Here is a 15,385-nt window from a genome sequence, read left to right as displayed (position 1 = left end):
AGTTTTTTTTAAAATGGATAGTGTTTTTTGGTTTTGTGTATAACTGGTTGCAGGTTAAGTCGTGTCAAGGCTTAGAGATTGTTCTGCGAGGTTTTTTTCTACTTTAGAGAAACAAGAATCTAAAATGTTCGCTATTATTTTAGGATCTTGGATACACATATTTGAGATTGTTTTCATGAGTACTTTTTTTTAAAGATGCCGTTTTCCATTTTTTAATTAAAGTGTAAATTTGTATTTTCTGACAAATTTCTTAGCTTTTACAACACCTAAATATTTAGTTTTAGTTTTTCATTTTCTCTAATTTATTTTATAAGACATCCAGGGATCCAAGGTTTTAGATTTCTGTCGTAAAATTTTCAATATGATTTTTTCAAAAATTATTTCGCGTTTCCCTACATCGTTCAAATGAAATATTGTATACCAAGTGACAGCTTTTAAATTTTCCTGTAATATGACAAAATGTGTGTTTTTTATTTAAATTGGAAAATTTATTTCGGAATTCGTTTCGTTATCATATAAAAATAATCGAGAATGGTGGTCTGTAATAATCGCTTGCCAAACCATTGTTTTAATTTTATAAAGATTTTTTTATTACATTTTTACACAAATACGTCCCCACAGGAAAATTTTTGCCCGTGAATTTCTCGAGTATTTTTGTTTATACATGATAAAAAATCTAATGCATTTGTACAATTTATATTATCATTTTTTAAATATCCTCGGAATTTCCGTTAATATTAATATTAAAATCTCAAGAAAAAAAGTAGGTATATTCATCGAGACTATTTTTCACAAAAACAATCCGTTTAATCGATCATCCAAACACAATTATCATTTATTATTCGCTGAAATTTCATTACTTTTAAAAATATTTTTCGGTTGACTGAAAATGCAGTGCAAGTCGGAGAGTTTTAACACATCAACAGTATAGGAAAAGTACATATTTAACGAAATTGAGTAATTGAAATCTCAGATCGGCATTATAATTTTATTAATAACTATTTACAAACAAGTTAAAAAATTATATCCAACATTTCAATCATAATTTAATATCGTATAAATTATCACAATCAATATACCTTACACATTTATTTTCACTACCATTTTAATAAAGTCGGGACTTACTAAATATGTCATTAGGTTTTACAGAGTATGCATATGAATTAATAGTAGATTCTATCGGGAAGGTAGTATTTTCAGCTGTATTTTGATATTCTATTAAACCAAATAAAACACACTATCATTGCAAATATGAAATTGCCTTTGGCACCAATCGACGAAACCCCATTCGACGTCACTGAAAAAAAACATCAAAGTTGTATTGTTATGCAGTCAAATGGAAAAAATCATTTCTATGCAAATATTCAACGGGTTTTCAAAACAAACACTGAATGATAGTTTACATATTGAACGAAGTTATCATGAATTGGAAGAAAATTTTATTTTTCTGATAGTAACTTTTTAGAGAAAAATTTAAATAGTGAGAATAATTGGAAAAGGGTGGCTTTATCAAGTTTTTCTAAATATTATTGAAATTTATTAAAAAATTTAATGTTAATTTATTAACAAAACAAAATTTGTTGATACCACTATTAAATAAATAAAATGTCAACATGTTTCAAAAGCAATGGTTTTTTCATCAGGAAAAAAATATATATTCAATAAATTATCGAAACTAAATCAATGTACGTGTAAAATATAATAACTCCAACATGTAAAAATTTTCCCATACAGAATACGCTACAGGATGCCCGGTAATACGGGAGACACTACAGGATGCCCGGTAATACGGGAGACACTACAGAATGCCCGGTAATACGGGAGACACTACAGAATGCCCGGTAATACGGGAGACACTACAGAATGCCCGGTAATACGGGAGACACTACAGAATGCCCGGTAATACGGGAGACACTACAGAATGCCCGGTAATACGGGAGACACTACAGAATGCCCGGTAATACGGGAGACACTACAGAATGCCCGGTAATACGGGAGACACTACAGAATGCCCGGTAATACGGGAGACACTACAGAATGCCCGGTAATACGGGAGACACTACAGGATGCCCGGTAATACGGGAGACACTACAGAATGCCCGGTAATACGGGAGACACTACAGAATGCCCGGTAATACGGGAGACACTACAGGATGCCCGGTAATACGGGAGACACTACAGGATGCCCGGTAATACGGGAGACACTACAGAATGCCCGGTAATACGGGAGACACTACAGAATGCCCGGTAATACGGGAGACACTACAGGATGCCCGGTAATACGGGAGACACTACAGAATGCCCGGTAATACGGGAGACACTACAGGATGCCCGGTAATCATTTTGTGGATGGAGTGACCCAAAGCCGTTCTCCGTGAATCTTCATATAATTGTAAAAGCTTTCGTCGCAAGGTCGAAAATTGTACACGCATGGTGTGGATGTAGTAGTATTAGTTTCAAAAGATTACATTAACGATTAAATTATTGACACACCTTTTTATCTAATTGACCACCCAATGTTTCAATTAAAAATTTAATGCATGAGATTTCAAATATAAGAGAGAAAAAAAAAACAAACTATAAGTTGCAGACTTTTCAAAAAAAACTTTAGCAGAAACACAGTAAACGTAATGTGTTCGGATAGCACTAATTTTCAAGAGAGAAGTCGTTTATTTGGAGAGAAAGAGACTAATATGAAAAATTTAATTATCTCTAAAACTGTGGGATTTTTATTGAACATGGTATTTTCGGTACCGGCCTAAGTCAGACCACAAGGTCCCCATTCAGAATTGAAATGTTTTCCATAAATAATAACTATCGAAAATCAACTAATCTATCTAAAACTAAACTTCTCGTATTTATGGATATTTCTGTTCTGAGTAATTTTATGTTGCCAATTATTATACAGTTTATCAACATCTACCAATAATTTTGTCACCTCTTTCGATTCGTGGCGCTCCCCTACTCGACCTTAGCTCCATCTCTGCCACCTGCACGTAGAGGTCCAGCACGCGCGCTATGCACCTGAGAGTGGGTGGGCCCCCGCTGAAGTGTTCCGTGAGAAGCAGTAAGGACACGGAGAACTGGCTCTGGTACAGCCCCCGATCCACCTCACGCCATTTCAGGAGGCCTGGGCCGATCTACAAAAATATATAAAGTTATTTATTTAATAAGCGTAGCGAAGTTTCGTTCGACCGTTTTGCATTTCATCTGTCTGTAAATGTATTTGTGCTCTCCGTTTCCATTTTCGAAAATCTGCTGTATCCACTTTGACTAGAAGCAAGCCTTACTTTGACTAGGTGGCTAAATGTGACTATGGTTTAATAAAGATTCTTTTTTCAAATTTAAAATCGTTTGGAAAAATTGCATATTACCTTTTTTAAAATGAAAAATATGTAACTTAAAATGTATGGTTTATAATAAAGTAGGTATGTATTCAAATATCGAGGTACTTAAGAAGTCTTAAGATTTCAGAGGAAATTTTGTATTTGATTTATAAGTAAAAATTAGAAACATACTTTTTTGGACGTGAGGTCTACTGTTCACAGAACTAATAATTGGTCAGTACTTAACCAGTGGCCTGCACAAAGTTTGTAATCAGATTAAGCACTAAAAATAACAGTTACTAGTTGCGGCGACACTTGAAAACTATTTCAAAATACATATAAACTGAAAAAAGTATCCGTGGTGCCCCGTCGCTCGTGTGTACCTCCATAAACCATAGCGGATTTGACGAATGCAACTGTTGCAACGCAACTTACACAAAACTAATTGTCACTCGTCACTTGTCTTGTTTAAGTTATAATCTGGTGTTCAAATTATAACGTAATTAAAATGAAACTATTAACCCAAGAATCTAATAATTAGATCTTAAACCTCATTGGTATATTCAAAAGAATGCAATATGTGGAGCATAATGAGCAATTCGTTTAGAAGTGACCCAGACAGGGGCAAGGAAGCGAACTGACTGCGTTGTAGAAGGATGAAGCATTAATGTCGTATTGTTTTATTGCATAGGCCAAAACCAACCGTGAGTAAGTTACAAAAACGTATATGGAATTCCGTAAGAATTGCACAATGCTAAGTTATTATATAAATATTGCAGTTTATTGTTACTATAGCTGTTAATCGTCATTGTTTTTGAATGTCAACAAGTTCCATAATGATGTATTTAAGTATTAGTGGAGACGTATTCGATACAAAAGGAAGTGACGAACAATCCAACGTCACTTCTATCTAAGGAATAAAGAACTCTCGTAGTAAAGACGAGAGCTTCTACGTGAGCTATTCATTTGTAAGAAATTGTATGGCAACTTTTCTACAATTCTCAAGATATATATGCAAAAACAAACTTACAAAGAAGCGCTTACGACAAGTGAAGAGTCTATGCAACAAAATTAAATTTCAAGGAATTCGTATATTATAAGATCTCGATATATCGTGCAGGGATTTTCGTATGAACTATTACCGTACGATGTACACCATTGATTGGAAAGGTGACGAAAATTTTACAAAAAATATATCATGAAATTATTATAAATTAATTAATTAATTTATTATAAACGTAAATAAATAATTATATAAATTTAAAATTATAAAAAGAAATAGCCCTTGGAACACCGAGCTCCCGCGACCTAATACCTCCATCGTGTGCCGACTATTCTCGCTAAATAATCTCTTCATACATGTTATTATGCTAAATAACATGTTAATATATTTATAAAAATAATCTAAAATTATCATAAGTAGTTTACCCACAATGGCTACTTATATTCGGAGAAACTTTTTTTCTCTCTCATGTTATTAAATAATGTTTAAAAAATACGTTTATATTATTGAAGTATTTTGTAATTTTTTCCATGAAGCTAAATAAGTGTTATCAAAATAAAAAAATAAATAAAGAAAACATCAGAGAGCATTATCTCTGTTTACGAAATAATAAATATTCCGATTTTGCTAACCATTAAATAAAGACAGGCCATAGTTTCAACAAAGAAAAAACTGAATTTAAACATTTAAACTTTAATACATATTTCAATTTGTGCGCTTTAGAGACTATAGAAATCAATAAAAAAAAAATTTAGTTAATAAAATAATAGCACCCTGTTAGTTACCTTTATTGAAAATGTTTTCCTATTGTGTTCACTGCTCTCACCTTTCTCACCCCAATTCCCCCAAATCCTTCCACCCAACTTATAAAATCTAAACTTTATGTACTTTTTAAGATATTAATGACAAGGTTGGGTCGAAACCGGTAGCAAAGTAAACAAAATTTAAGTAACAAATGTAGATTGAAAAAAAACTCAATAAAACAAAAATGTCTAGGAATTGTTAAATAGTTAATGCCCAAAAAATACAACAAAAAAATAATAATAAAGAAAACATTGCAGAAAATACACAACAAACTACACGAGCTGCGCACTAGGCAGGCACGTTGAAGAATTAGGCAGAAGTTACTTTGTTATTATGTTCAAATGACTGCTATCTACCTACGAAATTTATCAACGAAACGAAAAGCAAGAACTCTTATTATTTATTTTATTGTTAATCGATAATTTTTTTTATTTAAGTATAAGCTAAGAACATTTATTCTGATTCAAAATCCCATGAAAAGAACATATATTTTGAATGTGCCTATCGGTCACAGAGGCGTTCAACGCCTATAAATTTTTCGTGACCGATGGGCACTTTCAGCACAAAAATAGTCAATAGCCAACTATTTGTTTAATTAAAGATGTCCTAATTATTTAATGGATGTTTTTTTCGTAATTCAATATTTAAATGACTAACCATCATTTAATTACTTATCCTAAGAAATCCTTGTTAAGCGAACTGGTTGGAAATTCGGCTTGGAAAATTCCAAAAAAGCCTCATTTCCTAGCTAATTTTAGTCTGAGAAGCGTTGTATCAAGTAGATATCAATAAAATAATAATGATTCACGTTACCCTTGAACGATAAAATTACTGCCACGTGCTTCCACTGGTAGTTAGTTATATTTATAACCGCTACAGTCAAATTAAGGCATCTCAACACAGTAATTAATTATTTACTAAGATATAAAGTTCTACACAAGTTAAGATGCTCTCTGAGACTTTAAAAACCTAAGAAAATACTTTTTTATATAGTTCGTGTCCGCTCGGTTTTCTTGGATACCATTCATCTTCTTCAGTTCTATAATCATTCATCCAATTAATTTAACTTGTTTATTATGTGAACACCTTGTAAATTGCATAAGAGTATCAACTATTACTGAGCCAGTGGGACCATGGTATACCCATTTGGATTTTATTGTGAGGCTAAAAGAACTTTAAAAAAAGGACATTGAGAAGAGGAAGGTGTAGAAGTACCTAGTTATTCGGACCTAACAAGGCTAAAGTCATTTCAAGCAATTCTGAAAGGTGGTCTTTCTCCAGGGAGAAAAGGAAACGCTTGATACTCAGAGTATGAATGATGAATTTGACTGAACCAGAGGTTCATAGGAGGCCAGTCAAATGTATTGTTTGAAATTTTTTGGAAACTATTATTTAAACGGACAGTACCAAATTATTCGTTTTTAATAATTGCTTTATTCTTAATCCCACAATGTTAAATCCACTCTAAAAATGTGTACGATGATAGAATATTCAATAAAACTAAATAAGCTTTGAAATAAAACATGAAGAAGCTTTCATTTTTCAAAACGATTGTTTTCAATTTTATTATTTTAAGAGATGGGGTTTTTACAATGCTTTTATATTCTCAGGAAGGCAAAACGCGAATTACATAAAACCGGCGTCAAGGAAACTGACAGTAAGCTGACTGACAAATAACTTCCTGCTCTTGTCAATTACCAGACTTAAAGGCAGAAGGCTCGTTTACATACTACTTGACATGCTGGTAAATAGAAATATAAGGGAGAATATATGAAGGTACCTAGATAAGAACCTATCAAAGAAATCAATACAATCTATAAAGCAGAACTCGTCCAAGGAGCAAAACCTCTAGAACGGTGAACATTACAAAACATGTACAGCTTTTTATATCTACAATTTATTTGTGAAACAACTCTTAATATAAGGAAGTTTTATGGGACGACGTCTGTCGTCTATTTGTTGATATGTTTGAAGTAATGGTATTATGTTTATTGATTATATTATTTATCTGTCAGAATGACTGTCAAAATGAAGAATGGGATGAGTAAAAATAAGCTCCATCAAAATGACAACGGTCAAACTTTTGTCGTTGCCGTATTTTTCAAATACTGAACCGTATTTTTATTCAATAAAAACATTGTGTTATATTATTTGGGCAATATAACTTATTACATTAGTTGGTACCGCTGCACTGGCCCGAACATACATTGGATAACAAACACCTCTGCCATAGGTCACTCCGTGTGGTTCGCTCAGTTTGGTGACTTAGCAGGAGTGCCCGGAATCATAGGGTGAGTTTTTACCAGTTCTTGGCGGCGAAAATTTCACCTCTCCTTCCAGATCTCCTTAAGCCGCAGTGGGAGGGATAAATTAATGAAGACAATGACCCCAGATACCCATCTCCTAACACTGCCCCCCAAACTTCCACTCCTTTGTTTCCTTAAATGACCCTTTGAGGGAAATTCTTTTCCCTCCTCCTGTGTGGATCTAATGTGAAAAAATTGTGAGACCTACTTACGCAAAAATCGATTAATGTATTAATATTTTTCTTCTCTGACAACAAAGGATTTATGGCATAAAGAAACTAACATTTTTTAAATTTATTTTTGTATTATATTTTTTTACATTTCATAGTTATCCAGTAATGTTGGCCTCACTGGGTGGCTTACCCGAGCCAACTAATAATATACCAACTAACTAACTATCACACCATTTCGGCTCTTGACATAAGTGGACTTTAAAAGAAATTAAAATTTACACATTTTTGTTTTATGGAGTTTTATTTTTCAATGTACATTTGTTACCTAAATTTCGTTTACTTTGCTACCGGTTTCAACACAACCGTGTCATTAACTAGCAATCTTTAAACTTTGCTAAAATATTGTTATTAACTAGCAATCTCTTAACAATATTTTAGCAAAGTTTTAAGATTGCTAGTTAATGACACGGTTGTGGCGAAACCGGTAGCAAAGTAAACGAAATTTAAGTAACAAATGTACATTGAAAAATAAATCTCAATAAAACAAAAATGTTTAGAAATCGTTACATAGTTAATGCTCAAGAAATACATAAAATTTACACCTTTATGAATCCAGAGGTTTCGACCGCAAATTGAGAAAAAATTAAATCTAGATACAAAAGTTTTATTGTAAAACAGAATACGAAGAATTTTTAAATCTTAAAATCGATTAAAACACTCCGTTCAGTTAGTACGAATGGAATGATTTTCGACTAATCACAATCAGTCTATATCAGTAAAAAACTATGGTCTAATTTTTCTACATCAGGGTTTCCAATTCTTGGAGAATTCCGCAAATTGCGGGGAATTTCTAAGATTTTTTAACGTTTTTTGCGATAACAACTTTTTGTGGGGAAAAATTTATCGACTACCCGACCATATTGAAAAATTAAATTTAAAATTATTGTGAGAACGCAGTATGTTCCATTTTCGAAAAATTCTATTTATAAATCCTGAAAGAACGAATAAATCCGAAAATGACTTGATAATAAAAATAAATGCTAATTTGAATAGAATTTCATATCATTTTGGAGGTAAAGGAACGTATTGTGATAAAATTGTGGAGAAATTGAAAATCTCTTCATCTCTTGCGGGTATTTTAAACACCGGTAAATTGTGTATCAGTTAAAGTTTGATTCAATACGATAATATTGGTGACGAGATGCTTACATTTTACAGTATGCTTCGATGTTAAAATTAAGTAATCTTTAGAATAAAAATCGTCTCGACTCCCATACAAAATGCAGGGCACTTTTAAAAAAACGTAGGCTTTTTAAGACTGGTGACTGCTAACGTCACGGGTCATATTCACAGACTTGATGCATGTTTTGAGACCGGAAATTTCAACTTCATAAATTATTAAAACTTACTATTAAAACAAACTAACAATAAAAAAATGAACATGCCCTTAGTGATTAAAAAAATCCGTCCAAAATAAATTTCATAAAATTCTAAACCCAAACTGAAACACTCTCCTAAAATATTTTTTAAAAACACCACAATTTCGGTAGTTATAATATTGTGTCTCACCTGAATATTATTAATAAGCATGGTGATATTGGACCGAGGTCGAGCTGGGGGGGCCGTACAGTTTGCTCTCAGGATATCTCCAGGATCGTAAAGTGAATTCTCTGCTACAATAACGGGGCTCCCCTGGGGCACACCTGGAACAAAGGATTCAGAACATGAGCCACCTAAAAAAAAACCCCACTGAAAAATTACCAGGTGAAAAAAATTACTTACTTTGGCACAAAATGCGGTAAAATATTGCAGAATGCTTCAGATGTTTAAAAATGTTTTTTTTTTAAATTTTTTTTTATTAATTTAGGCTCTTATCACGGTGGCGGTATCATTGTCACTGAAAACAATTTAAAAAAATAAACTAAAATGTTTCTCCTCATATTGTGTCCAATGTAACATTGCTGTAATTATGTGGATTATTTTATTTTAATATTTAATTATTGAAGACAATATCAGCGATTCCTAAACAAAAATTTTAAACAGAAAAATCAGAAAAAGATACGGTCACATCTAAGACTCGAACGCAGGACCCTTGCCTTGCCAGGTCACCGCTTTACCTATACATACAGATAGCAGCCAATAAAAATGTGCGGTGAGAAAATGAACACAATGTTGGTAGTTCGTATTCGAAGTATGATACAGTTAAATAATGACCGAAAGAGATAGCCTTCCATTAGCTCAGTTGGTAGAGAGGTGCCGAGAACAAGGCAAGGGTCCTAGGTTTGAGATGTGGTGACCGTATCCTTTTCTGATTTTTCTGTTTCAGATTTTCGTTTAGAAATCGCTAATATTGTTTCAATAATAAAATATTTTAGAGTTTTGTATAACGATGGGCTTGTATTGTGTCCTCATTCTTCTTATTTTAACGCTTGTACCAAAGATATTAGAAGAACGAGATATGCTATGTTGGCCGCCGGACCATAGCCGGAGTACTACCTAATTAGGGTACTGTATCGAACGTCATCAGCATCATCAATATAAAATGTACATCAATTATAAAAAAACACAACAAAATGCCATCATATTTACCACTGTCGAAAACTATGTAAAACCTTCCATAAAACTAATGTTGATAAACCTGCCTTACATATAGGTAACTCATGTTTAAAAACCTGCCCTGCCGTTTAACGGTAAATTTTATCGCTCGGACCTAAAAGGCAGTTGTCTCGCTTCAACTCAAGCAACCATCTTACTCTGGCTAGGCAGCCGCTGATTGGCTAAGCACAAAACCTGCTTGAGCGACCCACGTGTATCCAAGAGATTTGTAAAAAAATACAAATTTGCAAGCCCTTCCTGTAATAATAGGAAACAATGTTAACTAAATAATTATATACAAAGATACTTATATGTTAATTAAATAAGCTCGAATAGAAATAAAATATGTTACACGTAAGATAATTATGTAATCAGCGAAACTCTGAAAATGTTACAGAGATTTGACCACTTATCTTGTAGAATATGTCTTATTATAACTAAATAAACAATATTGCGACGATGTGGTTTTGGCAGGGCGACAGAGGCAGATAAGGTCTAATATTATAAAATAATCTTATATTTCTGAGATAAACAGATTTAATCCTACAAACGTGGCGAGCTTCATAGCAAGAAAAAAGCAAGCTCGTTACGGGAATTTCATAATACAATCAAGGGTCGGAGGCGCGGTCCTATAGAATCTTATAAAGGCGCCGCAAAAACCGGTCCCTACCCCATTCCGCCATAAGCCCTGGACCGAGCAACATCTACCGCTGTCCGCTCTGCCTGACCCGCTTCGCTACCTGAGACCAACACGCTGCGTTTGATTTCAACCCGGTTCCCCCCCCCGCTCCACTGTCTACTGCAACTGCCTGCTGCTGAGCTCGCTGCTCACCGACAAGCCAACGACGCCCCGACGTCGCGGCGCCTCTGCCTCGGGCTTCACTGAGCCTTCCCAACAGCCAGCCTCGGAGAGAGGATCTGCCATTGCCTACTGAACCAGCCAGCGCCCCGCAGAGCCGTTACCGACTGAGCCTGGAAGGATACAAGAAGTTGCACCCGCAATAAAAACCAACCGCTTTTATAAAAGCGTTCTTTTCAATATGCAAATTACAAATGTCGAATATATCGTCTTTCTCAAGACGCATTCATTTATGCAAACATACAAGAGTCGATATTCCCTAGATCGAGGGGACTGAACGTTGCCGACTGAGCCAGCCCGCCTGCCAGCCCGCCTGCCAGCCCGCCTGCCAGCCAGTCCCGGAGAGCCTTCCCTCCAGCGTGCGGTCCTGCTCACTGGCCCCGATGTCACAGAGCCGTTACTGACTGAGCCTGGAGGGATACAAGAAGTTGCACCCGCAATAAAAACCAACCGCTTTTATAAAAGCGTTCTTTTCAAAAGCATATTACAAATTTCGAATATATCGTCTTTCTCAAGAAGCATTCATTGAGGCAAACATATTACAATAGTCGATATTCCCTGCATTTTTATGATATTTTAAATAACTCTGTAATGGTTCAAATGAAATACCTCAAGTGCTTTATTTGAATCATTACACAGGACAAAGGTAAAATGTGTGCCGGTGCTTATATTTTACAGTTTTTTCTTGTGCAGGCAAACACGTCCCGTACAGGTACTTTGAACGGTATCGGGACGTGTACATATGTAAGCGAAGGTGTGCAGTAGTATTGGTGAACAAAACCGGCGACACTCGGCAAAACAATTCCACACAGTATGAACTGCTCATAGCACATCTCGTTCTTCTAATATCTTTGGCTTGTACACTGTAATTTGCGTTAAAAGGTTAAGACTTGTATCTGGTAGCAATTTCGTTTAACGAATACTCAGATGTTATTTTATTTTTATTTATTTTTTAAAGAAAGACAAACATTCCCGGGTTACGAATAACCCAACAATGTTTGAAAATCTCCTACTACCATCATAGAAAGCCGAAAATGTTGCTTGTGTTGTGATGGAGGACTTAGTCAGCCGAGGAATCGAACACGCGACGCTCGGGTGAGACCCAAGCGCTATGCCCACTCATCCACTGACTGGTTATATGGGAATACAATTGACAGCAATTTGACTAACAACTTGAGAGTAAGTTGACTAATGGGGCATTATGCTGCTAGTAAGATTGGGCAATTTTTAACTGTGCCTCTAAAGTGGTATGCCAAGATGCATAACTACACTTAGGATGCCACGAGGGATGACTCTGTTACCCCACGCTTTTTATCATTTGAATTCCATTCGATCATCAATTCCTTGATGTGACCGTATCTTTTTTGATTTTTCTGTTACAAATTTTCGTTTAGGAATCGCTAATATTATCTTCAATAATTAAATATTACAATTTGAGCTTTTACTCACTAAGTTATTTTAAAAATAAAATATTTATTTTTATTTCTTTTCTATAACTATTTTTTACACTAGCACCACACAGGAAGCCCTGCTGAAAATAATTCCCTTTGGGAATGCTGTGAGGTGGATAGGAAGATCTGAGAAAAAAGATATGAGGTAGGAATCTGGGGGTAAGTGTGTTCAGGAGTGATGGACGCAAGGCGATGGATCGAGAGTGTCTGACCGGAGAGGTGAAAGGGTCTTCCTCAACCGGCCTCTCCCGATCTGGCCCGCCACACAGTTGGTGGGCAGACGCATCCGACGCTAAGACCTGAACAAACCTCACTCTATGACCCGGGTACCCCTGCTAAGTCGCCAAACGTAGCTAAAAACTATGGCAGAGGTGTTGGTTATCCAATGAATGGTTCCCGGGGTGGCGTTACCCGTACCCGCTTCCCAAATTAAGATTTTTTTTATGTACAAGGGCAATATCTAGTTAATAATATTCAGTTTATCTGATATACCTACAGCAAAATATTATATAATTATTTTTTTTATTTTTTTATTTTTTATTATTTGTTACATTATTTTGTTACAATTTATGTTTTCCAGTAATGTAGGCCTCACTGGGTGGCTTGCCCGTGCTGAGGCCTTCATTTTATAATATGAAAATCTTATCTACATATTACATTTAAAGAGAAGATAGTAAATTTGAAAAGAAAATAATAAATTTAAAATTAAAAATAAAAATACATAATAATACATTTAAAATTAAAAAAATAATACAATGAAAATAATCTTGTGTGTTTGTGAGTGATGTGTGTTTATGTTGGTTTTGTGTGTTACGTGTAGGTTTTATTTTTATTTTATGCTATGACATTTTGGTAATATTGTTTTTTTTGTTGTTTAATCCATTTTGTAATTTTGTGTGTGAATTTATTTTTATTTTCCTCAATTTTAATTTCAATTTTTAGACTGTTGAAAGCTTTTATAGCATGGTATTGGTAGTGTCTTTGTCCAAATGTTGAATTTACTGTTGGAGTTTTAATGTTTTCTTTGTACGCTTGTCTAACTGGTCTGTTAGTGTTATTTTGTGTATGTTGAAATTTATTTTTTTTGTTAAAAATGTAGTTTAGTAGTGTTTTAACGTATAATTGGCGTATATCTAGTACGTCACAGCTGTTGAATATTTGGTCTGTATCGGTCAGTCTATGTTTTTTTAGTATTACCTTTAAGATCGTTTTCTGTGCGGTTTCTATGTAATTGATAGCCGAGTTTGTTGCTCCTCCCCAAGCAATAATTCCATATTCTATTATTGATTGGCAGAGTGCAAAATATATTGTTTTCAATTGTTTTATTTTATATATGTTTCTTATGTTAAGGAAAATGTGGATTGTTTTGAGAAGTTTATTTGTGATATGTTTGATGTGAGGTATCCATCTAAGGTTATGGTCAATTACGATTCCTAGATACTTTATTTGTTCTGTTTTTTCTAGAGGAGGGCAATCGCAGATGTTGGTGTTTAAACATTCGTGTATTTTTATGGTGTTTGTATTGTTTTTTGGCTGTCCCGTGCTATTTATACTGTATGTTGTGAATTTTGTCTTTGATATGTTAAGTGTAAGTATGTTTGAGTCTAGCCATGTTTTCACTTGTGAGATTCCCAAATTCGCTATGTTATATACATTATTCCAATCCTTAGATTTGAAAAAGAAACTGTGTCATCAGCATAGCTAACTATTTCACCGTCTATTTTCATGCTGCAAAGTTCATTTATGTAAATAGTAAAAAGAACGGGCCCTAGTATGCTTCCTTGTGGAACTCCATATGTAATCGGCAGTGGTTTACTAGTATGGTTGTTAATTTTGACTTGTAAAAACTTTTAAATAGTTGAAGTTCCTTGCCTTTGATACCCATGTTTTCTAATTTTTTAAAAAGTGAATTGTGGCAGATTGAGTCAAAGGCTTTAGCTAAATCTAGATATATCGCTATGCATTTGTACCCTTGATCTAAGTTGCTATGTATATAATCTACTGTACATGCTAAGGCTTCTTTTGTGCCTATTTTGTCTCTAAATCCATATTGGTTATCCGAGATTAATTTGTTTTCTTCAAGGTATTTTATAATTTGGTTTTTTAATACTCTTTCGAAAATCTTTGATAGCGAGTTTAACAGAGTGATTGGTCTATAGTTAGTTATTTCCATTTTGTCTCCGGATTTATAAATGGGGATAACTAGTCCTTTTTTAAGAGTACTAGGAAAGCAGGAGTGTGTTATACTAAGGTTGATTAAGTGTGTTATAGGTTTCAAAATTTCATTTTTTAATATCTTAATGCAATCCGTTGTTATCTCATCTAATCCAGGAGCAATTCGGTTTTTTAATGTGTTTATTATTTTGTTAATTTCCTCTTCCGAGGTTGTTTTTATTGTAAATCTGTATTGTGTCGGTTTTTTATTGATATTTGATCTATTTGTTTGTGTTAGTGTGTTTGTGTTATGCAATTTACGGTTCGCTAAAACTTTTCCTATATTTGCAAAGAAGTTATTCACATCATTTGCTATAGTTTCTGTATTTGTATTGACATCTAATTTTTTGGAGTTAATATTTAGATTTTCAATAGTATTTTTCTGTTTGTATTTTTGTGTGTATGTGACTTCTTTTAATATTTTCCATAATTCCTTTGGGTTATTTTTTTCTTTTTTAAGTTTTTCGCCATAATATAATTCCTTAGCCACTCTAATAATTTTGGTGCAGATGTTTCTATATCTTTTATAGTAGTTAAGTTGTTCCATGTCGTAGGGTGTATATTTAATTTGTTTGTGAATTTTGTCTCGTTTACGAATACAGTTTAATATTCCCTGTGTTATCCATAGTTTAATTTTTTTAGCTTTGTGTGTGA

At 34.0% G+C, this 15,385-nt stretch overlaps 1 protein-coding gene across 1 annotated transcript in view; it reads right to left on the bottom strand.

Moving 5' to 3' along the window:
- Positions 1–1,071: 1,071 nt before the first annotated feature.
- LOC149417983 (uncharacterized) overlaps positions 1,072–15,385 on the bottom strand; it is a 43,636-nt gene continuing 29,322 nt past the window's right edge. The window contains exons 4-6 of the mRNA XM_089639271.1: positions 9,182–9,315; positions 2,939–3,140; positions 1,072–1,297 (exon numbers count right to left, since the gene is read on the bottom strand). Of these exons, the coding sequence (XP_089495397.1) occupies positions 1,197–1,297; positions 2,939–3,140; positions 9,182–9,315 (437 nt within the window). The 3' untranslated portion in view covers positions 1,072–1,196. The remainder of the gene's footprint in view (positions 1,298–2,938; positions 3,141–9,181; positions 9,316–15,385) is intronic.

The sequence above is a fragment of the Hesperophylax consimilis genome, chromosome 14 (genome assembly GCF_061612785.1).
Source record: "Hesperophylax consimilis isolate HC1 chromosome 14, BYU_Hcon_1.0, whole genome shotgun sequence".
Lineage (NCBI taxonomy): Eukaryota > Metazoa > Arthropoda > Insecta > Trichoptera > Limnephilidae > Hesperophylax > Hesperophylax consimilis.
This window is presented reverse-complemented; position numbering and strand designations above follow the sequence as displayed.